Below are 26361 nucleotides of genomic sequence, written 5' to 3' on the forward strand. Positions count from 1 at the left end.
TAAACTGTTCTGGCCACCAGTAGGATAGTCAGCAGATAACGCAATAATTATTTTCTTTCTTTTACGGTTGTTCATCACGTCATCACCTTATATGATTTGCTTCACGCTCAGCAGATGTTCCCGCTCTTCTTTTTCTTTCATGTCACCTTCTGGGTCAGTTGGCCATTTTGAAACACAACACCCCAGGTCACTGTCCCAAGGGTTTTACCACCTCAACCGTTTCACGTCATAAGGTTTCAATTAAGACCAAGATCGCAATTCTAACGTGAATGGTCCGTGACTAACTGAGTTAGCCTTAGCATTTTATATATGTAGATACAGCTGAAGTGAGAAGTTTCCATATGCTTACGGTCAGTCATCAGTCAGTCAGTCATTATCCAACCCGCTACATCACGGGGGTCTGCTGGAGCCAATCCCAGCCAGCACAGGGCACAAGGCAGGAACAAATCCCGGGCAGGGCACCAGCCCACCGCAGGGCACACACACACCCACACCCACACACCAAGCACCCACTAGAGACTATTTATGCACCTAACCTGCATGCCTTTGGACTTGGGGAGGAAACCCATGCAGACACGGGGAGAACATGCAAACTCCACACAGGGAGGACCCTGGAAGTGAACCACTGTGCCACCCTATGCTTATAGTGAATTCTTTAAAACTCACTTATTACTCCACAGATTTTATACTAACAAACTATAAATTATCATTTAAGACATCTATTTTGTGCAGGGCAAAAGTCATTTTTTCCAACAATGTTCACAGACTTCAGAGTATTTCACCTTTTATTGACAATATCATAATTCCACTGGGACACAAGTTTACATGCACTTTGCTAACTGGTCCTGGAAAATTCCAGAAAGTGATGTCAAGCCTTTAGGCAATTAGACAATTAGCTTCTGATAGCCATTTAGCCTAACTGGAGTCAACATGTGGATGTGTGTTAAGCTCAACCATCAAAATCGCTGCCTCTTTGCTGGACATACAAGAGAAATCAGACAAGAGCTCAGAAAAAACATTGTGGACCTCCACAAATCTCGTTCATCCTTGGGAACAATTTCCAAATGCCTGAAGGTTCCACGTTCGTCTGTACAAATGTGAGTATACACACCATGGGACCACAGAGCTGTCATACCACTCAGGTAGAAGACGCATTCTGTCTCAAAGAGAAGAACGGACTTTGGTACGAAAAGTGCAAATCAGTCCTAGAAGAACAGCAAAGGTCCTTGTGAAGATGCTGGAGGACACAGGTAGAGAAGTATCGATATCCAAAGTAAAACCGAGTCCGACATCAACATAACCTGAAAGGCTGCTCAGTAAGGAAGAAGCCACCACTACAAAGTGGCCATAAAAAAAAGCCAGATTGTAGTTTGCAATGGCACATGGGGGCAAAGATCTCACCTTCTGGAGAAATGTCTTCTGGTCCGATGGCCATAATGACCATCATTATGTTAGGAGAACAAAGGGTGAGGCTTGTAAGCCAAAGAACACCATCTCAACCGTCAAGCATCATGTTGTGGGGGCTGCAGGAGGGACTGGTGGACTTCACAAAGTAGATGGCATCACGAGGAAGGAGAATGATGGAGATAAGCTGCAACAACATGTCAAGAGCTCAGCAAGGAATGTGATGCTCAGTCTCCTATGGGTCTTCCAACTGGACAAGGACCCCAAGCAGACCACCAAAGTTGTGGCAAAATGGCTTAAGGACAAGGTCAAGGTACTGGAGCTGCCATCACAAAGCCATGACCTCAAATCTAATTGAAAACTGAAGTTACACCTGTTCTGTGTGGAGGAATGGGCCCAAAACTCCAGCAACGTATTGTAAGAAGCTTGTGGAAGGCGACCCAAGACATTTGGCTCAAATTAAACAATTTAAAGGCAATGCCAGCAAATATGAACAAAGTGGATGTCAACCTGTGACCCACTGGAATTGTGATCTAGTGAAGAAAAAGTGAAAGACTCTGAGGTCTGTGAACACTGGCGGAAAAAAATGACTTTAGTCCTACACAAAGTAGACATCTTAAATGATACGTCAAACTTCTAGCTTGTTTGTATCAAATCTGTGGAGGGGTCAGAGAGCGAGTTTTAAAGAATCCCACCAAAGAGTATGGAAACGTCTGACTTCAACTGTAGATACGATTATGAAATGTAAGGAGCAGACAGTTAGGATCTGTCACCGATATCCCACTCTCACTTCTCCGTAGCCTCCTCAGTGTTATGTTTATGGGTCTAAAATGTTGAATTTGTTTCAACAATAAAACGTTACGACATGTAAGAGAAACGTGTCAATGCCAAAACGTCAACATGAATCCATTAGGAAATGCAGGGCGAGTGCTCACCGCTGCGGGTTTAGTACGCGTCCCTCGTGTCACTTGCTTCGAAACGGTCACCAATACACAGCTGGACGTCACAATCGGGACAACACAAGCGCATTTTCTTATATTTTTAATGTCACTGCCTGATCTGCATGACTGATGTGCCCCTTGTGTTACTGTAGGCAACCACATCACGACCCTTAGTGACCTCCACATTTCCCCTGACGTGAACACTGATGGTTACTAAACTGTGAGAAGGAGGTGGCGGGGGGGACGTGTGTGTAGTTGTGGGCTGAGGCGGGGAGCAGGACCAGGTGGACAACCATCTGGTCAACGTGCTATGGAAGCATCTGTGGCTGCTCCAGGGCAGAAGGTGTGGGGGAGATGAGATGAATGTGACGGCAGAGGTTACTACGGTCTGGTTAACTCCAGAACTTTCTCCTAGAAGAGATCAATGTGATCAGTTCTTAGTGGGCTAACGTATTTCTTCTCCTTCCACTTGATTGCAATCATTTTGCCTTAGTGCCACTACAGCGTCACACATATCGAGAAGGTTCGGTCGTTCAGTGACGCATGTATCAGTTTCATGGTCCGTGTGTCAGTGTCTGATGACAACTCTCTTCGTCGCCATGATCTATTGAGTCAACTAATGCTTTGCTTTCTGTTTCTTCTAAAAGTGACCCTTACAGCTTCTCGTTTACACGCCATTGTGTTTTGTTTTGAAGGCTCCACCCCACTCATGAATATTAACGAGTTACCTTAGAGTGGCAAAAGCATATAGAGATAGCTGATTTTTGCAGTGTGATATTATTTCATCCACCAGATGGCAGCAGAGTATCATCCCAAGCGTTATTAAGGCTTAACTCTTTTAAGCAGAAGCACATCACCCCTACTTGGACTCGGGCTTAACCGTACTGGCACAGAATTCTGAGTTTGACTCGACCGTCAAGGAGGTTAAACACATCACATTTATCATTTACAGTTTACCGAGTGTAGATCTTTTTAAAATGAATGGAGTGTGCTGGAAGTGAAGGGCTGTCTGAAGACCTTCTGAATGCACTGTACATCTGAATGACCTCATTTGGATTTATGGACCTATGAATATTTTCTGCAGTCGATTTTGTTTAATGGACTTTAGACTTTCCAGGTCCCAACTCCTGCGTCACTCACCCGTTAACAGTTACGGTGATTGTTTCTTGCACCTCCTATTTATTTTTTAAACTTGGTGTACTGTTACATTTTATTCAAAGAACAGCAGATTTGGGTTTGTAAATGAAATACCCTTTTCACCATACCTGGACTGAACGGCTACATTTCAAACATGGACGATTCATGACACTGTAAACCAGCCCTGCGTGTCAGAAAGAACAAAAACGGCAATAACTGTTAATGACAGAGCAATAAATGGGCAGAATGGATCTTCACGTTCCAAATATTTTGTGCACTCCCTGTGAAGCCGTGGGGTGTTAGCATCCAAGGTTATGCTAAGTGAGCATTGGGGTCTCCAGCATGTAGTGTCTTTCTTTATAAATAAACCAGTCAGTGTGCAGACAACTTGAAAAGTTCTCAGTATCCGTCAATGGGTTCGATGCTTTTAAGCACATCGTACAACTCCTTCGGAAGGATGACATAACTCTCGGACGTTACGTCTTTGTCCTTCTGAAACTCACGGAGAGCTTTCATTTTTTCCAACTGCCTTTCCTGACGTCTGCATTTCTGCTGCACAGTCTTTAATTTCTTACGCAGTTTTTCAACCTGTTCCTCCAGCTGCTGGATCCTCTTCTTTTGTTGCACGGTGTCCTCCACTGTGTAGTTGTGATCACAGGAGATGGACTGATTGGGGAGCAGGGCCGGGTGGACCACCATCTGGACAACGTGCTGGGGGAGCATCTGCGGCTGCTCCAGAGCAGGAGGTGGGCGATGAGGTGAAAGCGGAGGTGGAGGCTCCTGCAGTTCAGTTAACTCCAGAGCCTTCTCCTAAAAGAGATCAGTGGAAATGATATAATTCATGCGTTTACAACATCTTTATAAATGAACAAGAAACATTCAGTAGGGACACCCTGATAAGGGGGTTTTAGGACTGACCAGCGATGTCTTATTACTGAATCGGCCAATACCGTTCACTGCTGTCATGTTACTGGACTGATTAATAAAGTCATCGATGTTGTGTTACTGGATCAACCGGTACCGATCATCGACATCATGTTACTGGATTGACCGGTACTGATCACCAACATTGTGTTACTGAATTGACAGATACAATCATCGACGTCGTGTTACTGGATCAACCAGAACTGATCACTGACATTGTGTTACTGGATCGACCAATACAATCATCAACATGAAGTTAAGGAATCGAACTATACAATCATTGACATCATGTTACTGGATCGACCGACACAATCATCGATGTCGTGTTACTGGATCGACTGATACAATCATCAACATCATGTTACTGGATGGACCAGAACTGATCACTGACATTGTGTTACTGAATCAACCGATACAATCATCAACGTCTAGTTACTGAATCGAACTATACAATCAATGATGTCGTGTTACTGGATCAACCGATACAATCATCGACATCGTGTTACTGGATCGACTGTCACTGATCATCGACATTGTGTTACTGGATTGATCGGTACTGATCACCAACATCTTGTTACTGGATCGACCGATACAATCATCAATGTCATGTTACTGGATCAACCGATACAATCATTGACATCGTGTTACTGGATCAACCAGAACTGATCACTGACATTGTGTTACTAGATCTACTGATATATTCATCAACATCAAGTTGCTGGATCGACCGATACAATCATCGACATTGTGTTACTGGATCGACCGGTACAATCATCAATGTCAAGTTACTGAATCGAACTATACAATTATGGACATCGTGTTACTGAATCGACCAATTCAATCATCAATGTCGTGTTACTAGATCGACCGATACAATCATTGACATCGTGTTACTGGATCGACCAGAACTGATCACTGACATTGTGTTACTAGATCTACCGATACATTCATCAACATTAAGTTACTGAATCGAACTATACAATCATTGATGTCGTGTTACTGGATCGACTGATACAATCATCGACATTGTGTTACTGGATCGACCGGTACAATCATCAACGTCAAGTTACTGAATCGAACTATACAATTATGGACATCGTGTTACTGAATTGACCGATTCAATCATCAATGTCGTGTTACTGGATGGACCAGAACTGATCACTGACATTGTGTTACTGAATCGACCGATACAATCATCAACGTCAAGTTACTGAATCGAACTATACAATCATCGATGTCGTGTTACTGGATCAACTGATACAATCATCGACATTGTGTTACTGGATCGACCAGTACTGATCACTGACATTGTGTTACTGGATCGACCGATACAATCATCGATGTCGTGTTACTGGATCGACCGATACAATCATTGACATCGTGTTACTGGATCGACCAGAACTGATCACCAACATCGTGTTACTGGACTGACCGATACAATCATCAATGTCATGTTACTAGATCAGCTGATACAGATTTCAACTTTTTTTTCTCTCTTTAAAAAACGTTTCCTCTAAGCTCCTGCATAAGCAGATGCGGAGAAGCCTCATGTCCCTTTGATGTTTTTTTTATAATTACACTATAGACCACAGGAGTTACCTGTTCATTTTGTATTAACAACATGAAATTCTGTGGGCTTATTGCTCAGTGAACATAACAAAAAATTCCTTCAAACAGACTTTTTTAAACTAATAGAAGATGTCCAGAAAATATTTATCCATAATATATGGTGGTCCACAATACACACACATATGTACATGTGAGAGAGAGAGGGAGGGATGTGACCAGGATAGGAATATAAATAACAAGATGGTGTGCAGATGATACCAAGCTCTATGGATTGGCACAGAAGGACTTGGACAGCAGACAGGCTTGGGCAGATTTGTGGCAGAAGAAATTTAATGTCAGTAAATGTAAAGAATTACACATAGGAAGTAAAAATGTGAGGTTTGAATACACAATGGGCGGTCTGAAAATAAGGAGTCCACCTTATGAGAAGGACTTAGGGGTCATAGTGGACTCTAAGCTATCGACTTCCAGACAGCGTTCCAAAGCCATTAAGACGGCTAACAGAATGTCAGGTTATATGGCGCCTTGATGTGTGGAGTACAAGTCACAGGAGGTTCTGCTGAAGTTTTATAACACAGTGGTGAGGCCTCATCTGGAGTACTGGGTGCAGTTTGGGTTTCCAGGCTACAAAATGGACATAGCAGCAGTAGAAAAGGTCCGGAGAAGAGCAACTAGGCTGATTCGGGGCTACAGGGGCTAAGTTATGAAGAAAGATTAAATGAGCTGAGACTTTACAGAGAGTATAAGGAGACCTAATGGAAGTGTTTAAAATTATGAAGGGAATTAGTGCAGTGGATCGAAACATCCATCCATCCATTATCCAACCTGCTGAATCCGAACACAGGGTCACGGGGGTCTGCTGGAGCCAATCCCAGCCAACACAGGGCACAAGGCAGGAACCAATCCCGGGCAGGGTGCCAACCCACCGCAGGTGGATCGAAACAATGACTTTAAAATGAGTTTAGAGAACATGGGGACACTGGTGGAAACTTATTAAGTGTAAATGTTGTACAAACATTAGGAAGTTTTTCTTCACACAGAGAACCACAGACAACTGAAATAAATTAGCAAGTAATGAGGTAGACAGGAGGACTTTAGCGACTTTGAAAACTGATGTTATTTTGAAAGAATTACATGGAGAGGACTGGCCAGCTGTTTAATGCCGAATGGCCTGTTCATGTCCATACAGTGACACTCGTGCTGGTTAGTGTTACAAAGAACTTGCATGTTGAAAACAGTGAGCTTCTCCCTTGAGCAAGGGTGGAAACACTTTTAAGAGGCCTCCTGGGTACAGAATAAAACATGCAGACCAAAGCATGGAATTACAATCAGTGTACCTAACATGAATGGCTGCCCAAACTGTCTGAGAAAACACAATCATGAGATAAGGCACAGAAAATTGTTCATTGCATGGCAGGGTGTTGTTTCCAGTCTTGTGATACTCTGGGAGCGAGTACGTACGCACTGTCTTTTTACATTATTCACATACCAATTTGTTGTTGCTCTCCAGTATATCTTTTTCAAATATACTTTACATACCTGAAGAATAAGCTTAAACACATGGGTCACAAACAGCAAACACTCCTGATTGGCACTTTTATAACACAGGAACTTTTTTTTCCAAAATCAGGGACTTTTTAGAAACTCAGGAACTTGTGCTGCATTCCCACCTTAGGAAATCGGCCCAATGTTGCATCACCCCAGTACCAAAGGTATCACGTCCTAGTGAGCTGAATGACTTCCGGCCTGTCGTTCTGACATCACATGTGATGAAGACCATGGAGCGGCTGCTGCTTCACCACCTGAGTCCACAGGTCCATCACGCCCTCGACCCTCTGCAGTTCGCATACCAGGAGAAGGTGGGAGCGGATGATGCCATCATCTACATGCTCCACCGATCCCTCTCCCACTTGGACAGAGGCAGTGGTGCTGTAAGAATTATGTTTCTAGACTTCTCTAGCACCTTCAACACCATCCAACCTCTGCTCCTCAGGGACAAGCTGACAGAGATGGGCGTAGATTCATACCTGGTGTCATGGATTGTGGACTATCTTACAAACAGACCTCAGTATGTGCGTCTCGGGAACTGCAGGTCTGACATTGTGGTCAGCAACACAGGAGCGCCGCAGGGGACTGTACTTTCTCCGGTCCTGTTCAGCCAAAATACATCAGACTTCCAATACAACTCGGAGTCCTGCCACGTGCAAAAGTTCGCTGACGACACTGCTATTGTGGGCTGCATCAGGAGTGGGCAGGAGGAGTATAGGAACCTAATCAAGGACTTTGTTAAATGGTGTGACACCTGAACACCAGCAAAACCAAGGAGCTGGTGGTGGATTTTAGGAGGACCAGGCCCATCATGGACCCCGTGATCATCAGAGGTGACTGTGTGCAGATGGTGCAGACCTATAAATACCTGGGAGTGCAGCTGGATGATAAATTGGACTTGACTGCCAATACTGATGATCTGTGCAAGAGAGGACAGAGCCGACTATACTTCCTTAGAAGGCTGGCGTCCTTCAACATCTGCAATAAGATGCTGCAGATGTTCTATCAGACGGTTGTGGCGAGCGCCCTCTTCTGTATGGTGGTGTGCTGGGGAGGCAGCATAAAGAAGAGGGACGCCTCACGCCTGGACAAACTGGTGAGGAAGGCAGGCTCTATTGTAGGCACGGAGCTGGACAGTTTGACATGTGTGGCAGAGCGACGGGCGCTGAGCAGACTCCTGTCAATCATGGAGAATCCACTGCATCCACTGAACAGGATCATCTCCAGACAGAGGAGCAGCTTCAGAGACAGACTGCTGTCACCGTCCTGCTCCACTGACAGACTGAGGAGATCGCTCCTCCCCCAAACTATGCGACTCTTCAATTCCTCCATGGGTAAACAGTAACATTATCCTTATATATAATTTGATAGTCTCCATATGTATGGTGTTTGCATCAATACATGTATGTATGGTGTTCGTGTTAATACAAGTTAGAACCATGCAATGGGACTCTGCCTCTGTAGTTAGAACATAACGCGGCAAACACAGACTCAGTATTGCATCATTGGCTAAGAATGTTCAAATGCTACAGTGACGCCGCTGGAAATGTTTCAGAGATGGAAGAAGGCAGTCCACGAAATGTTACTTATATGGGAGGAATTATTTATTAATAATAATAATAATAATAATAATTATTATTATTAGTATTATTTAATAATTGCCTTTATTAGTGTATAAATGGATATAAATAATTACATTTAAACGATTCACCAAAATCTGTTGTATGTAAACGATATTGTTTTAAATGTTATTGTTCTTTCATCAGAAAACCCAATTTCCACGTCTACGTGTATTAGTTTAAATGGCACTTTTGCCAATCGCAATATGGCGGACGCGCTGACGTATCGTGTCAACTGGGCAACACAGTGAATGCGCCGTCTATCTATATATTCTATGATTTGTTCGCTTTCCGACGTAGTGTAAATAAAGTAAATTCATCTCACTGTGGTGCGTATTCCGTATGTAATATCATGTAACACATTATAACTCTCTTGCTTTACGCGACTATACCCATGCCACCGGAAAAAAGACGTACAATTCCACGGTCCACTTCAGATGCCAGAGAAAAGTCTATTTCAAGGGCGTCTCAAACGCCACAGCAGACACAATCCAAAGTGGACGAACTTACAATAAAATGTGAATCAGAAAACTGTTTGTTCTATTTCTATGTTCTCTTTCTTTCATTTGGGAAATTCACCAGTTATAGATTCCTGGGCAACACCGGGTAGTCCTGCTAGTAGAGTTATTGTCTGTTATAATTGCATTGTTATCACTCTTTAATTTAATATTGTTTTTTATCAGTATGCTGCTGCTGGAGTATGTGAATTTCCCCTTGGGATTAATAAAGTATCTATCTATCTATCTATCTATTATATAGTGCCTTTCATATCTATCTATCTATCTCATTTGTAGTTCCTGGTACTTATTATTTGAGCTCCTCCTCCAGGGTACGTACTTTTCTTTCAACTAGGAACTATCGTGGGTGTGGCTCGGATGATGAACTGAGCTGATTGGTTGACCACGAGCACTGACCCCACCCTTCAAACCTGATAGTAGTTTGGACTTCAGAGAGTTATTGGTGAAGATGGGGTGCCGCACTTCAGCACCGTGGTGCCTCCCTGGTATGTTGTGCCATGCACCACATCAAAGCAATAATCCCCTGTGTGGAGATATAGCCTCTGCTATCTTAATAATGGTGGGGAATTTATTTAATTAGAGATTGGGGGATATTTTGGCTTAACTTGTAAACCCCACCCAATGTTCTGTTAGTCCCAGCACTGCCATAATGTCAGTCACCAGAGGATCATCTTCTCCACTGTACTATTCTGCAGTTCTTTACTTATATTATACACACTACTATCCACATAATAGTGAAACAGGACAAACTTTAAAAATCAATAAAAAAATATAAAAAAATGTCATTTTTGGCCAAGCAGAAGGTAGGTACACTCCGACGTCAAATGTTGGCACTGTATCTAATCGTGTTCAGTTCTGACGGGAGAGCGTCACCTATGTGTGGCCGTGATATCTCTTCCAATTAGCAGCTACCCTCAAAAACACACATAGCTCTGATCTCTCTCTCTCAAAAACGTCAAACGTTACTCCTTAACAATCTCTAGATGATAACGTCTGCTGAACAAACAGGTATTGCTAGCTAAACGGAGCCAAGGTACACATGGCGAGAGGTAGAGCGACTCGAATGGAGGCTGGCGCGTGAGTTAGGAGAGTCCTGTCTGCTTCCCCCTCCCATCAGCCCGCAGCCTCTCTCTCGGATTTGCACAAATAAATGGGTACCTCAGGCGAACTATGATACTTAGTGCAACTAGAGAAGTCACAAAATAAACCGAAATGTTCAAGCAAATTATAGAAAGAAACCTGATCTGAATCCGTTAAGTAGTTCTCTCGTGAAAAGCGGACAGACATACAGACAGATGATGATGTGTGTATATATATATATATATATATATATATATATAAATATATATATATATATTGCATAGTTTACTGTCAAATAATGCAAAGAGTACGCAACACGTGTTTCGCCCTTATTTGGGCTCATCAGGCGTACACACTCTACTGCTCCCCTTGCAGGGATAGAACCTCGGACGTCAGTGTCAGAGTCGAATTCCCTTTACACTGCACCACGGCATTTGGTTCATTTATTTGACAGCCTGTAGAGCGGAGTAATTACAGTGATCCCTCGCTATATCGCGCTTCGTCTTTCGCGGCTTCACTCCATCGCGGATTTTAAATGTAAGCATATGTGAATATATATCGCGGATTTTAAATGTAAGCATATGTGAATATATATCGCGGATTTTAAATGTAAGCATATGTGAATATATATCGCGGATTTTAAATGTAAGCATATGTGAATATATATCGCGGATTTTAAATGTAAGCATATGTGAATATATATCGCGGATTTTTCACTGCTTCGCGGATGTCTGCGGTCTACAGTACGTGTGCTTCCTCTGTTGATTTGCCCATTTGAATTCAAACAAGGGACGCATTTGAATTCAAACAAGGGACGCTATTGGCGGATGGCTGAGAAGCTACCCAATCAGAGCACGCGGTTAAGCTCCTGGGTGCTGTGCTAACTCTCGAGCATCTCGCGACCATTCTACGAATGGCAAAAGATCTCCAGACATCAGTTGAAGAATGGGACCCGCAAATGATTCATTCTTTGCAATTTAAAAATGCTCTTGACGGTGCCACGGAAGTGTATAGGAACCTCTTTACACAAATGAAAAAGCAGCGCCAGCAACTGCCCATCACGATGTTCCTTACATGCAAAACACTGCCTAGTACGCCTTCAGTGGAAGAAGACGACGGCGGTGCTACACAGTCGCCTGAAGAGGCTCCTTTAGAACAGCTGTGACAGTGCAGTAAATGTCATCGTTATCTGACAAGTTGGTGAGTACCCAAAACTATTTTTCTACGTACTTAGTACATGTATGTACGTTTATTGTAACTGTGCACACATTTTATACAATTTTTTCCTTGCATTGTTGGTATTTATTGCCGGTGGCCTGTCTATCGTAATGGCTGTGACAAATGTGATATCGGAGACGCTCTTCAGTATCTTTAAAATAACATTTTGCTTTTATGTACAGCATTTACATGTTATAGATTTTTCACGTATTTTTATATTACCTACTCAATAACAATATGTTTAAAACTGTATTATGTATTAAATAAAACTCCTCAATGATATACAATACGTATGTTTGTGAGTAGTATATAAACTGTGTTTACATACATAATTTCAACAAATCTTACCTAATAACTAAGAGAATATAAAGGGTTTATGCTGTATAACTGTACGGGGAATATTTATAAACCATGTGGGAGAGTTTATAAAGGACTTAAAATATATAAAAATAAACCTCATACTTCGCGGATTTTCTTATCTCGCGGGTGGCTCTGGAAGGCAGCCCCTGCGATGGAGGAGGGATTACTGTACATTCATTGCATTCATAGTCTGAATCACAATCTGATTGTATGGGTGGTTACCTACCAGGTAACGCATGTGGTTGGTCTGCCATTCGGTAAACATCCGCCACGGTGCCCTCTACAGGTTAATAACTATGGGTGGCAGAGCTGTCAGAGTGATAACACCTAAAATTTGGAATTCTCTCCCTCTCAGCCTTTGCGAGGAAAAATCTATTATTAATCTCAAACTCCTGTTAAAAACACATCTTTTCAGTGAGAGTTATTCTTTTTCGTGTATGTAAGTAACTTCTACTGTCATGTTAATGTGTGTATTGAATTGTAAAGTGTCCTTGAGTGTATGAAAGGCGCTATATAAATAAAACTTATTATTAAAATAAGACCACAAGAAATTTGACAAACAAGTGGAGATCATTCATTCCATCAAGCCCGTTTGTTTAACTAATACCTAAGATGTCCCCCACATCTCATCCAGATCCTTCTTAAAGATTCTCAAGGTTTCTGCTTCAACTCCATGAGACTGGAGTTTGTTTATGCATGAAGCCCCATCCAATCAGCTGACACTCAAGCACAAAGCCCTGCCCAGCTTGCTGCCACCCAAGTGTTTAGCCCCACCCACTCCACTGCCATTGAAGTGTTTAATCCCACCCAGCCTGCTGCTTCTCTAAAACATCAGACCACAAGAAATTTGACAAATGAGAGAAGACCATTCAGTCCATCAAGCGCACATGTTAAGCTAATAGCTAAGCTGTCCCCCATATCTTCTCCAGATCCTCCTTAAATGTTGTCAAGGTTTCTGCTTCAACTCCATGTCTCGTTAGTTTGTTTCACAGTCCCACAACTCTCTGCACAATGAAGCGCTTCCTGGCTTCAGTTTTAAATCCATCCATCCATTATCCAACCTGCTATATCCTAATTACAGGGACACGGGGGTCTGCTGGAGCCAATCCCAGCCAACACAGAGAGCAAGGCATGAACAAACCCTGGACAGGACGCCAGCCCACCGCAGGGCACACACACACACACCTACAATTTTAGGATCGCCAATCCACCTAACCTGCATGTCTTTGGACTGTGGGAGGAAACCCACACAGACACGGGGAGAACATGCAAACTCCACGCAGGGAGGACCTGGGAAGCGAACCCGGGTCTCCTAACTGCGAGGCAGCAGCGCTATCACTGCACCACCGTGCCGCCGTTTTAAAAGCACTTCCCCTTACCTTCCACTGATGTCCCCGAATACCTGATTCACCGTTAGGCTAAAAGAATGTTGCTGGATCTCCTTTATCAATACCTTTGATAATTTCAGAGACCTGAATGAGGTCTCCATGCAGTCTCCCCTGCTCGAAACTAAACAGGTTTAATTCTCCGAGTCTGTCAGAGTAGGACATGTTCTTAACTCCCATGATGCACTTGGTTGTTCTCCTCTGCACAGATTCAAGTGCTGTTATGTCTTTCTTGTACTGTGGTGACCAGAATTGCACACAACACTCCAGATGTGGTCTTACTAATGCATTATACAGTTTGCGCATAATAAATTCAACAGTTTTTATGAAATAACCTAACATTTTATTTGCCTTTTTAAATTGTTTCTGTGTATTTCTTAATTAGTGAAACTGTTGTGTGAACATAAACCCCTAAACCCTTTTTTTTGTTTTGTTTTTTTTTTGTTGTTGTTCTTTATTTCACCTTATACAATTTCTTGTATTAGGAATTTGTTAGTTTTTGCATACCCATTGGGGTCAGAGCGCAGGGTCAGCCATTGTACAACGCCCCTGGAGCAATTGAAGGTTAAGAGTCTTGCTCAAGGGCCCAGCAGAGTAGGATCTCTTTTGGCAGTGACGGGGATTTGAACCGGCAACCTTCTGGACACCAGCACAGATCCTTAACCTCAGAGCCACCACTCCGCCCCTTTTCAAAGTTTGCTTCCTGTAACTCATCTTGTATTTATAATTGATGTTCCTTTTGCACATGTTTAGCACTTTTTTATATTAAGACTGCATTTTTCAGGTGTTCACCCAGGTCTGAATCAACAGCATTGTGAGCTCTTACTTGAGGATGTGGTGGGTGGCAATGTTCCCTCTAAGCTGAGCGCATGAGCGATTGCTCACACGAATTCAGAGCGTCGCTCATACTTCCCGCACAATCGCTCATTCCAACGGCGTCGCTCGTACTTATCGCACGATCGCTCACTCCGATCGTTGGAGTTGGTGCTCATAAATTTTTGGCTTAAACAAAATGTCGCTCATAAACAATGTTTTTTGCTCACTATATGCTACTCCTTAGAGGGAACATTGGTGGGTGGTGCAGCGAGATCAGGAGTTCCTTGTACCTTTGATGTGACTACAAATTACAAGAGATTCATAAATGTGATTCAGTTTGAAAATTGTTTTGTTGTAAAAAGACTTTCACATTATTTAACGTGAACACAAACACAGGTTTGCATTCAATACCAACTACTACTTCAAACTGGAATACTATGAAGGAAACCCCTGAAAATAAACGTCATAGCGTCATAGTTTTAGCAAACATTCTGTCAGTTAGTTAGTTACCTTTTCACTTTCCACGCTGAAGCAGAAGAGGGACGGCACGGCGCTCTCTTTCAGCACGCGGTTGTTGCACTCTCGCTTAAAGCAGTCCTTTGTGAAATGTTGTGAGCAGATATTGCTGTACTTTGTGGGCTTGAAGTTGTTTCTTCTCATTGCTGCCACCCACTTGTCACAGACATCTGGGCGGGCGAGAGGGAACCTGCAGGTGGAAAAAAGAAAGAAGAATGTAAAGTAATGCATTGGTTTATAGAAATCAATACTAATTTGAAATGTTTAATATTCATTTAAAGGAATTCACCAAAAAAATGTATATATATATATATATATATATATATATATATATATATATATATATATATATATATATATATATATATATGCATCTCTGCCACTGGTGTTGTGAAGAGGGGGGCCGAACGCACCCAAAGGAGACGCGGTCGCTCCTCCGAAACCCCCTCTTAAACGGTGACACAATGGGAAACAAATAGTTTTTTTTTTACCTCCTCTTTGCTCGATCAGCTGCTGCTATTGCTGCTGTACCATGTGATCTGCATCTTGATAGATAGATAGATAGATAGATAGATAGATAGATAGATAGATAGATAGATAGATAGATAGATAGATAGATAGATATTGGGATTAATAAAGTATCTATCTATCTATCTATCTATCTAGATAGATAGATAGATACTTTATTAATCCCAAGGGGAAATTCACATATTCATAATATGTCATATTCACAATTCACATCTCATCTTGCGCAGCGCTTCCAACATTTAAAAGCCTGTACAGCAGCTGTTCTACTCTTTGTCTTTTATTTCTGGCCCCGGACCTGGTTAAATCTTTTGGCACAAAGTCTTGTCTCGTGGGTCATGAGTTCTTGATATTTTTTAGTTTAGAATTTTAAAACGGAATAAGAATCTGAAAATCTATCCATCCATCATCCAACCCGCTATATCCTAACTACAGGGTCACGGGGGTCTGCTGGAGCCAATCCCAGCCAACACAGGGGGCAAGGCAGGAAACAAACCCTGGGCAGGGCGCCAGCCCACCGCAGATCTGAAAATCTAACAACATCACATTAAAGTTTGATAAATTCTGAAAAGAATGATACCAAACATATACATGGAGGTTTTAAAATAAGCCAGATTTAAAGCATGACATAAAAACGTCACTGTTGCATTTTTAGGCTTAGGATTATATATATATATATATATATATATATATATATACATACAGTGGAACCTCGGTTTGCGAGTAACTTGGTTTACGAGTATTTTGCAAGACGAGCTAAAATTTTTAATAAATTTTGACTTGATAAACAAGCGAGGTCTTGCAGTACGAGTAGTCTGTACAGTGTACGCTTTGTCTGCTGATCGTCATGTGATCACAACTGAGCTAATGGTTCTTCTCTCTCTCTCGCTGCAGGATTGTGGGCAATCGTCTCCTATTCTCCGTCTGAGTCGGCGTGTCTCACTCATATAGTCAACATCAGTACGAGCGTATACCGTTTACTACAGCATTGTGACTCTGTGTTTGTGTGTGTACGCGCGCGTCTGTGTGCTGTGACGTGCGAGTCATTGGCATGCGCCCCAAAACACTAGGCCAAGTCTCAGTACTTTAGCAACACCAGCTTTATTCAGCTTGAAACAGCAACAGCGCGGTTATTTATTGTAGCGGGATCTGCCACTCTCCTATACACAGACACAGCAGTTGGGCAGGATCGTGGGCCAAGTAGTACTGTGCCCTGCGTATTTATAATGTTCCTTGTTCTTTGTATCACCCATCGACGGCAGGCGCTTATAGCATGTCCGCGATCTTTTTGGATTTGCTTTTACATTGAACTGCTACAGCGCTGGGAGACTGTGATTGCTTTGGGACGCTCTTCTGCGTGTAGATAGATAGATAGATACTTTATTAATCCCGATGGGAAATTCACATTCTTCAGCAGCAGCATACTGATACAATAACTAATATTAAAGAATGATAATAATACAGGTGAAAAAAACAGACAATAACTATGTATAATGTTAAATATTAACGTTTACCCCCCCTGGTGGAATTAAAGAGTCGCATAGTTTGGGGGAGGAACGATCTCCTCAATCTGTCTGTGGAGCAGGACAGTGACAGCGTGTGTCCCGTTGGGTGGAATCCCACAAGAGTTTAGAAACTCACTCACACCAGCCGTGATTCTTTTCAAAGATAAAGTGCAGGTTAATTTGTTTTATGTATTTTTACTTTATATTTTGTATTAATCATTTTTATATGAATAGTTTTGGGTTGTGGAAGAAATCATCTGAGTTTCCATTATTTCTGATGGGGAAATTCACTTTGATATACGGGTGCTTTGGACTGCAAGCACATTTCTGGAACGAATTATGCTCGCAAACCAAGGTTCCACTGTATTTATATATATATATATATATATATATATATATACATATATACTAGACAAAGAGCCTGTTTCGACAACGTAAGATGAAATGGGCACAAGTGGAATAGTATAATATATAATAAGTATAAGCACCACAAACCTGATATAGGTGTATTGAATGAATGCGTAATTAGGCCTCGAGCTGTAGTCGAAATCGCTTTTCAGGCCTCTAGAGCTTTAATTGAAGTCGCCTTTCTCTTTGAATTTTCACGGCCGTAAATCCGCGCCTGCCGCGATGTCGACCTCGTAAGGTTTTTCGGGCAGCTGCGCAGAAGGTGACTGCACATTCGGTTTCGGACAGACGTGAGTGAGGAGACTGGCGAATTATGTATTAAGATATATATACTGTATATATATACTGTATATATATATATATATATATATATATATATATATATATATATATATATATATATATATATATATTAGTAGATAATTACAAGAATACCTGAGCCGTTAGGCCGGGTTTATACTTCACATGACGCGACGCATGCTCCAGCGGACGCTCCTGCTATGCAACTGCTGTACTGTTTATGCTTGCGTGCGCACTTTATGTAAATCTGGAAGAATCCACCAGGTGGCAGTGTGAGATGTCATCACGGTGAGAACAGGTTCGGCTTCGCTGTGTTGTGAATTGCCTAGAACAGCTGTTAAATTCCTATGACACCTTACCGCAGTATCTCCGTAAATGTTGTTTAATGATTAAATCCATCAATCCAGGGATGTGTCCATTCCAGCAAGCATTGGGCACGAGGCAGAAACAATCTCTAGACGGGGCATCAGCTCATCGCAAGGTGAACACAAGCACTCACATACACACTGGTGTCATTTTAGTGTCACCAAATCTGCATATCTTTGGAAGGAAACCGGAGCTCACGGTGGAAACCCAACAGGGAACACCAGCGACGTGACTCCCTGTGAGACAGCAGTGCTACCGCTCCACCACCGTGTCACTCCCAAGTGTGTAATTATTATTTCATTTAAATAATGAATACTGTTAAACGATTTATCTGTAAAATGTAATATACATACTTTAATGCATTTCATCATGAAAGTGATATCAAGTATAAATCTAAGGATTCTAAATGTGCAGAGAGTTGGAATATCATACATTTAATGTGTTCTGTGTGGTGATCTATTGCTGTTTGCCGCTGCTGTCAGGTCAGGAGGAAACCCCAGAAATAACAGATGGCACAGAAGACGGTATGTGAGACTTTTAAAACGTATCGTGTCATTACGATCGGGAAAATGCGACTGTTGAATATAAAAGCACCACGAATCTGTATGTCAGCATTTTGCTTCACCACATCGAACCATTCATCAAACATCGAAGCGCGCACACTGATCTCGTAGGATCCGCATAGCAGCCTTCTGTCACATGTAGACAGTAAACAGAGACTCTGACGTCACATTCCAACTTTAATCAAACTGCGCCCCCCGACTCTTTGCTGGTACTGCAACTCACGGAGGTGTTGCGTTAATTTCTGAGGACCTGCTCAGAGGATGTGTCAAATGAACGCTGGGACCGCGTGGCAGCCATAATGCGTGCGCGTTCTGAGCGTGAAGTATAAATCGAGCCCTTAGAGTCACCCGTCACTCATTTTTCTCAGTACTTCAAGGGTCTAAACGCAACAAAGGTCATGTTTGCTAAAATTGTTGATGTTATATGTAAAACACTGCCCAGAAATAAAAGCTGACATTTGGTATTTTAGTCTCATATTCCTCTTTTCAAGCAGAATACCTTCATTCTTTCATCTTCCAACCCTTTTATATCCTGAGCAGTGTCCCAGGGAAGCTGGAGCCTATCCCAGCAAGCACAGACGCAAGGCAGGAATAATCCCTGGACAGGATGCCAGCCCATAGCAGGGTGAACATAGAGACACACACACTAGATGGGCTTAAATTGGAAAAGGACAAACAAACCGTAGCTGCCTTTACTTCACTATTGGCACGTTGACTTGTGTTGCTAAACTGGAAGAATCCCAGGCCAGCTCTTTTAAGTTACTGGGTAACTGATGTTTTATACTCACTTAGAGGATCTGTGAAAAAATTTTTTTAAAAACCTGGCCAGGACCTGATCAGTAACATTTTAGAATAAGCATTTAAATTGTGTGTGTTCAGGGGGGACTCCTTTCCTTCTTTATTACTCTCAACAGTTTTGCGCTGGCTGATGGCCTTCCTCTGTTTCTCATGGGTGGGGAGTGAGGATGACGTGAGGAAGACTCCAAACTCAAAATCCGGTCCAGACGGAGTCTCAGGTCGCGTTTTAAAAACATGTTGCGACCAGCTAGCTGCCGTCTTTACTGATATTTTTAACACGCCTCTGAGAGTTTCATCGGTCCCCACCAGCTTCAAGCACACTGCCATCATCCCTGTCCCAAAGAAAAGTAAAGTAGACTTCCCTAATGATTACGGACCGGTAGCACTTACTCCCATAGCCATGAAGTGCTTTGAGAGGCTGGTGTTAGAACACATCAAGGACATCATCCCTGACAGTCTGGACCCCCTCCAGTTTGCCTACCGTTGCAACAGGCCCACTGAGGATGCCATCTCCATAACACTTCACACCACCCTGTCTCATCTGGAGAACAACAACTGTTATACCAGGCTGCTGTTTGTGGACTACAGCTCTGCATTTAACCCCTTGTAGACGAGTGTCACAAAATCGCTTCAAACCACTTGCAGCCTGAATGCAGCCGAGGTGGCATATGTATCCCGCCAATGCCGGTCATTGTGTATTTGAAACGTACCAAGGATCGTATTGGAAGCACTGGTCACGCCATCTAGCAGTCATAGTGGATACTACATCCACCTGATGGAAGCGAAGTGTTGGTGTGGCCATGCACGTGGATTTTGGCAGCTAATTTCGAGATATTGTTCAAATTTGAGGAAAGTTGTGCTAAGATAAAAATACGTACCAACTTATTGTTTGATTGTGTGTTCAAATGAACAATCGCCCCTTAATTTAGCAACTGCTTGACAGCAAAAACACAAATTTAATTTTTTATATAATTATAAACAAATTTAGGCAACAAGGGGTTAACACAGTCATTAAATTCCAGCTTATCGCTAATCTCCTGGATCTGGGGGCTTAGCTCTTCACTGTGCAACTGGGTACTGGGCTTCCTCACCGGCAGACCTCAGCAAGTGCGTATTGGTGGACAAACCTCCTCCATCATCATCATCATCATCATCAACACTGACACCCTGCAGGGCAGCGTGCTGAGCCCCCTGCTTTACTCTCTCTACACCCATGACTGCGTAGCTAAGTAGTGCTCCTGCTTTGCAGTAAGGAGACTGTGGAAGATTGTGGGTTCGCTTCTCGGTTCCTCCCTGTGTGGATAGCACTTTGAGTACTGAGAAATACTGCTATCGTGGATCTGCATCAGGAGTGGGCAGGAGGAGGAGTATAGGGACCTAATCAAGGACTTTGTTAAATGGTGTGACTCAAACCACCTACACCTGAACACCAGCAAAACCAAGGAGCTGGTGGTGGATTTTAGGAGGACCAGGCCCCTCATGAACCCCGTGATCATCAGAGGTGACTGTGTGCAGATGGTACAGACCTATAAATACCTGGGAGTGCAGCTGGATGATAAACTGGACTGGACTGCCAATACTGATGCTCTGTGCAAGAGAGGACAGAGCCGGTTATACTTCCTTAGAAGGCTGGCGTCCTTCAACATCTGCAATAAGATGCTGCAGAAGTCCTACCAGCCAGTTGTGGCGAACGCCCTCTTCTATGCGGTGGTGTGCTGGGGAGGCAGCATTAAGAAGAAAGACGCCTCACGCCTGGACAAACTGGTGAGGAAGGCAGGCTCTATTGTAGGCACAGAGCTGGACAGTCTGACATCTGTGGCAGAGCGACGGGCGCTGAGCAGACTCCTGTCAATCATGGAGAATCCACTGAACAGGATCATCTCCAGACAGAGGAGCAGCTTCAGTGACAGACTGCTGTCATCGTCCTGCTCAACTGACAGACTGAGGAGATCGTTCCTCCACCAAACTATGCGACTCTTCAATTCCACCGGGGTGGTAAACGTTAACATTATACAAAGTATTGCTCTTGAAAATTATAGACCCATCTCTAACCTGCCTTTCTTAAGTAAAATTCTAGAGAAGGCAGTCATTATGCAGTTAAATGAGCACCTCAATAAACATGCTATTCTTGATAAATTTCAGTCAGGTTTTAGAACAAATCACAGCACAGAAACTGCACTCGTTAAAGTAGTAAATGACTTGTAGGTTAATGCAGACAGAGGCCATTTATCTGTTCTCATCCTCTTAGATTTGAGTGCCGCATTTGACACCATTGATCATAATATTCTTAAGAATCGCCTTAGTCAATGGGTGGGCCTCTCTGGCAGTGTCTTAAACTGGTTTGAATCCTACCTGGCAGGGAGAAAATTCTTTGTTAGTTGTGGTAATTATAACTCAAAGACGCATGATATCCTATATGGTGTTCCACAAGGCTCTATCCTGGGTCCGCTGCTCTTCTCAATCTACATGCTTCCATTAGGTCAGATTATCTCGGGACATAACGTGAGCTACCACAGCTATGCTGATGACACACAGCTGTATTTATCAATAGCACCTGATGACCCCAAATCTCTTGATTCGCTAACACAATGTCTAACCTGTATCTCAGAATGGATGAATAGTAACTTTCTCAAATTAAATAAAGAAAAAACCGAAATCTTAGTGATTGGCAATAATGGATACAATGAGGCTATTAGAAATAAACTGGATGCATTAGGATTAAAAGTCAAATCAGAGGTAAAAAGCTTAGGGGTAACCGTTGATTGTAATCTGAATTTTAAATCGCATATTAATAAAATCACTAGGACAGCATTTTTTCACCTAAGGAACATAGCAAAAGTTAGACCTCTTATATCATCGAAAGATGCAGAGAAATTAGTTCATGCGTTTGTCTTTAGTCGGCTAGATTACTGTAATGCACCCCTCTCAGGACTACCCAAAAAAGACATCAATCGTTTGCAGTTAGTGCAGAATGCAGCTGCTAGAATCCTTACCAGGAAAAGAAAATCCGAACACATTTCTCCAGTTTTGATGTCACTACACTGGTTACCTGTGTCATTCAGAATTGACTTTAAAATTCTGCTTATGGTTTATAAAGCTTTAAATAATCTCGCCCCGTCTTATATATCGGAATGTCTGACACCTTATATTCCAAATCGCAACCTCAGATCCTCAACTGAGTGTCTCCTTAGAATTCCAAGAGCAAAACTTAAAAGAAGTGGTGAGGTGGCCTTCTGCTGTTATGCACCTAAAATCTGGAATAGCCTGCCAGTAGGAATTCGCCAGGCTAATACAGTGGAGCACTTTAAAAAACTACTGAAAACACATTACTGTAACATGGCCTTCTCATAACTTCACTGTAATTTAATCCTGACACTCTGTATATCCAATTCATTATAATAACTATTCATTCAAAATTTGTACTAACCCCTACTCTCTCTTCTGTTTTCTTTTCCGGTGTCCTATTGGTGGTGGCTTGTGCCACCACCATCTACCCAAAGCACCATGATGTTCCAACAATGATGGATGGATTAAAAGCCAGAAGTCTGTATAACCATCAGCATCAAGTGACTCCGTGCGAACAATAACTACAAAGAGGACTATTTCATTTATGTTAGGTAGAATGCCCAAAGGGGACTGGGTGGTCTCGTGGCCTGGAACCCCTACAGATTTTATTTTTTTCTCCAGCCTTCTGGAGTTTTTTTTTTTTTTTTTTCTGTCCACCCTGGCCATCGGACCTTACTCCTTTTTATGTTAACTAAGGTTGTCTTATTTTAATTTCTTATTTGTCTTTTATTCTTCTTTTCTTCATTATGTAAAGCACTTTGAGCTACTTTTTGTATGAAAATGTGCTATATAAATAAATGTTGTTGTTGTTGTTGTTGTTGTCTGTTATACCTGCATTGTTATCACTCTTTAATTTAATATTGTTATTATCAGTATGCTGCTGCTGGAGTATGGGAATTTCCCCTTGGGATTAATAAAGTATCTATCTATCTATCTATCTATCTAAAAGCACTACATAAATGTAATGAATTATTATGATTAGTAGTAGTAGTACAGCTCTAACACCATCCTCAAGTTTGCTGACGATACCACTTTAACAGGTCTGACCAGCGAGGACAATGAGATGGCCTACAGGGAGGAGGTCAGACTCCTGGCAGAATAGTGTCAGGACAACAACCTCACCCTCAACGTTAGCAAAACTAAGGAGATGATTGTGGATTTCCACAAACAGGCAACAGAGCACAGCCCCATCTACATCGGAGGTGAGGCTCTGGGGCAGGTCAGCAGCTTTAGGTTCCTCGGAGTCACACTCACTGATGACCTTAATTGGTCAAGTCACACTGCGGCAGTAGTCAAGAAAGCCCAACACCGCCTCTACTTCCTCAGGAGACTGAATAAGGCCCAGATGCCCCCCACAACCCTTTGCAGATCCTACAGGTGTACTGTGGAGTCCATCCTGACAGGAGGCATCACATCGTGGTGCAGCAACTGCTCAGTTCAGGACTGCAGGGCTCTGCAGCGGGTGGTGAATACGGCACAGCAGATCACGGGCACACAGCTCCCTACGATCCATGACATCCACACTACACGCTGTCTCAGGAAAGTGATGCGTATCAGGCGGGACCCCAGCCACCCTGCACTGTCACTTGTCACCCTCTTCCCATCGGGGAAGCGACTAAAGTCCATTCGGATGAGCACCTCCAGGTTCAGGAACAGTTTCTACCCAACTGCAATCAGACTCACGAACAATCAGTAACCTTGTGTCACCTCCACTGCTACCTGCACATATACTTCTGCCACTGTCTCTGTTTATTCCTAGGATTCTGGTTTTATTTATTTACTTATTTATATTCATTTATTTATTGTGTGTTTCTTTTCTTTTTTTCTGTCTATGTTCACTGTCCGCGGGGGCACATGCAAGCAAGCATTTCATTGTACATGGTACTTGTACTTTTACACATAACAAGAATGGACTTGAATTTAGTTTTGTTAAGTTTTGACTTGATTGTATGGAATGTTATATGCTTTTAATAAATTCAATAAAAATGAAAGTAAAAAAAAGACACACACACACAGGACAATTTAATATTGTCAGTCCACCTAACCTGCAGGGAGGAAACACACAGAGACACAAGGAAAACATGCAAACTCCAAGCAGAGAAGATCTGGAACATGAACCCTAGCCTCCTTGTTTTATGACTATGTAACAAACATAACCCATATTACTATACTGGCCAAGTATTTTTTGCTTCTCGTTTTAGATTTACTGTATACAGTGCCAGTCCTAGGTTATTTTGCGCCATAGGCCAAGCTTATTAGTGTGCCAACCGACTGTTCAGTAGCTAACCTGTGCAGCTGGGCCCCCCTATGATCTATGCCCTAGGTGAATGAGGGCACAGTATATACACACAGACCCCCCACACAGGTACTGTACATATTTGAAAACTCTTATTACAAATGTGTTTAACAAATGGACCGTAACATGACTGTGACACTTTATTGCTTTTTTAGTCATCTCCTTAATCTGATTTGCTTTTTTTTTGTTCCAATATCGGCAGTCTATGAGTTTTACAGTTTTACATATTTATTTATTTTTACTGTGAAAATTTTTTTTCATTGCACGTTTGTTGGCTTCGACTTAACATTCAGATCTGGGCTAACTTCTGCGCTATTTAGCCCCTCATCCTCATCCTCATAACCAGTACCAGAATACACGCAGTTTTAAAAAACCGTGCGGTTGGAAAGGCGATTCACAAATTAAAAATCACTAAAGCATGTCATCCTTTCCAAAATAATGGGTTTACTTTATAATGTACTGACAAAGGCATAAAGCCCCAATCTCTTATGTAAAAGCATACACCCGAGAACAATCCCTGCCATTTCATTCCAAGTTAAATTTCTGTCAATCGTAAAAATCCCAACAGGTGCGGCACAGCTCCACAAGATACGAATGATTTCCGTTCTTTTTTTCCAAGTCCTGCCCTGTCTTCTGCCGTCCTATGCTGCACCTGCCTAAACCACCGCCCGGGACAGGTAGCAGCATCAGTCGCCTGCGTGTCCAGCCGTCCCTCTCACGCAGATCGAACTAACTACAGCTGTGACAAGCAAGCATGCAGCCAGTTGTGCGCCATGTGGCTACCCTCAGATCTGGCAACAACGAGGGCGTACAGGATAATGATGACATGACCCTGGATAAGGGGTCTTCTTTTGGAGTGATTTAACCCCCCGAGCACTGCACGATCACCCTTGCTTACCTTACCGTTCTTATCCACGCACGCGAGGGCATGCGGCAATAGTTCAACTTACTTGTGAAAAGAAATGTTTTTGTCTTTGTGGTATCTGTTTTTACATCCGTAAGCAGAGCACGACTGCACCATCGTTCCTTAAGCCTCCGCGCCAACTCCAGTGAGAAATAAATCGGCGAAAGAAGGAAGGAACTATCCATCCATCGATTAGACTTGGCTTAATTACGATTCTCCTCTGACAAGTCGAGGCTCCAGTCACCAAAATGGCTGCCGCGGCTTCGCTTCAGCGCACGTGACAGAAGCTAAGGTCCACTATTGGATAAAGAGTCGGAAGGGGGTGGAGTGTTTCCTGTGAAAAATCTAGCATCACCGACTCGTGTTGTGTCGCACTTGGTATGACAGGCACGACTCGGATGCTATCCGACAAAACTTGACACTGAAGCATAAAAAAAGTAAGTAATGCGCTATAAGATAATTAGAAATTTAAAATCTTCTTGTCGTAATTATAATGTTTTTTTACTTACAAGTAAAAAAAATAATAAAATAAAGTGTGTTATTGGAATGAGCATCCATCCATTTTCTGGAACAGACTGGAGCAATATAACCTGGT

The 26361-nt window shown here is 42.5% G+C and overlaps 1 protein-coding gene across 1 annotated transcript; it reads right to left on the minus strand.

Annotated features, from left to right (window-relative positions):
- Positions 1 to 3541: 3541 nt before the first annotated feature.
- Positions 3542 to 26027, minus strand: thap1 (THAP domain containing, apoptosis associated protein 1). The gene is made up of 3 exons (XM_028805045.2): positions 25813 to 26027; positions 15030 to 15225; positions 3542 to 4292 (listed from the first exon to the last, which is right to left on the minus strand). Exons 1-3 carry the CDS (start codon positions 25881 to 25883, stop codon positions 3882 to 3884), a joined length of 678 nt encoding a protein of 225 aa, XP_028660878.1. The 5' UTR covers positions 25884 to 26027; the 3' UTR covers positions 3542 to 3881.
- Between the last annotated feature and the right edge of the window lie 334 nt (positions 26028 to 26361).

Source organism: Erpetoichthys calabaricus, chromosome 7 (assembly GCF_900747795.2).
Source record: "Erpetoichthys calabaricus chromosome 7, fErpCal1.3, whole genome shotgun sequence".
Lineage (NCBI taxonomy): Eukaryota > Metazoa > Chordata > Cladistia > Polypteriformes > Polypteridae > Erpetoichthys > Erpetoichthys calabaricus.

Excerpts from the sequence above, each read along its gene's own strand:
- thap1 (XM_028805045.2), bottom strand. The coding sequence starts at position 25,883 with ATGGTGCAGTCGTGCTCTGCTTACGGATGTAAAAACAGATACCACAAA. Across the intron at positions 15,226-25,812 it reads AAAAACATTTCTTTTCACAA|GTTCCCTCTCGCCCGCCCAG; the intron begins GTAAGTTGAACT and ends TTCCACCTGCAG. Across the intron at positions 4,293-15,029 it reads TCAGCGTGGAAAGTGAAAAG|GAGAAGGCTCTGGAGTTAAC; the intron begins GTAACTAACTAA and ends GATCTCTTTTAG.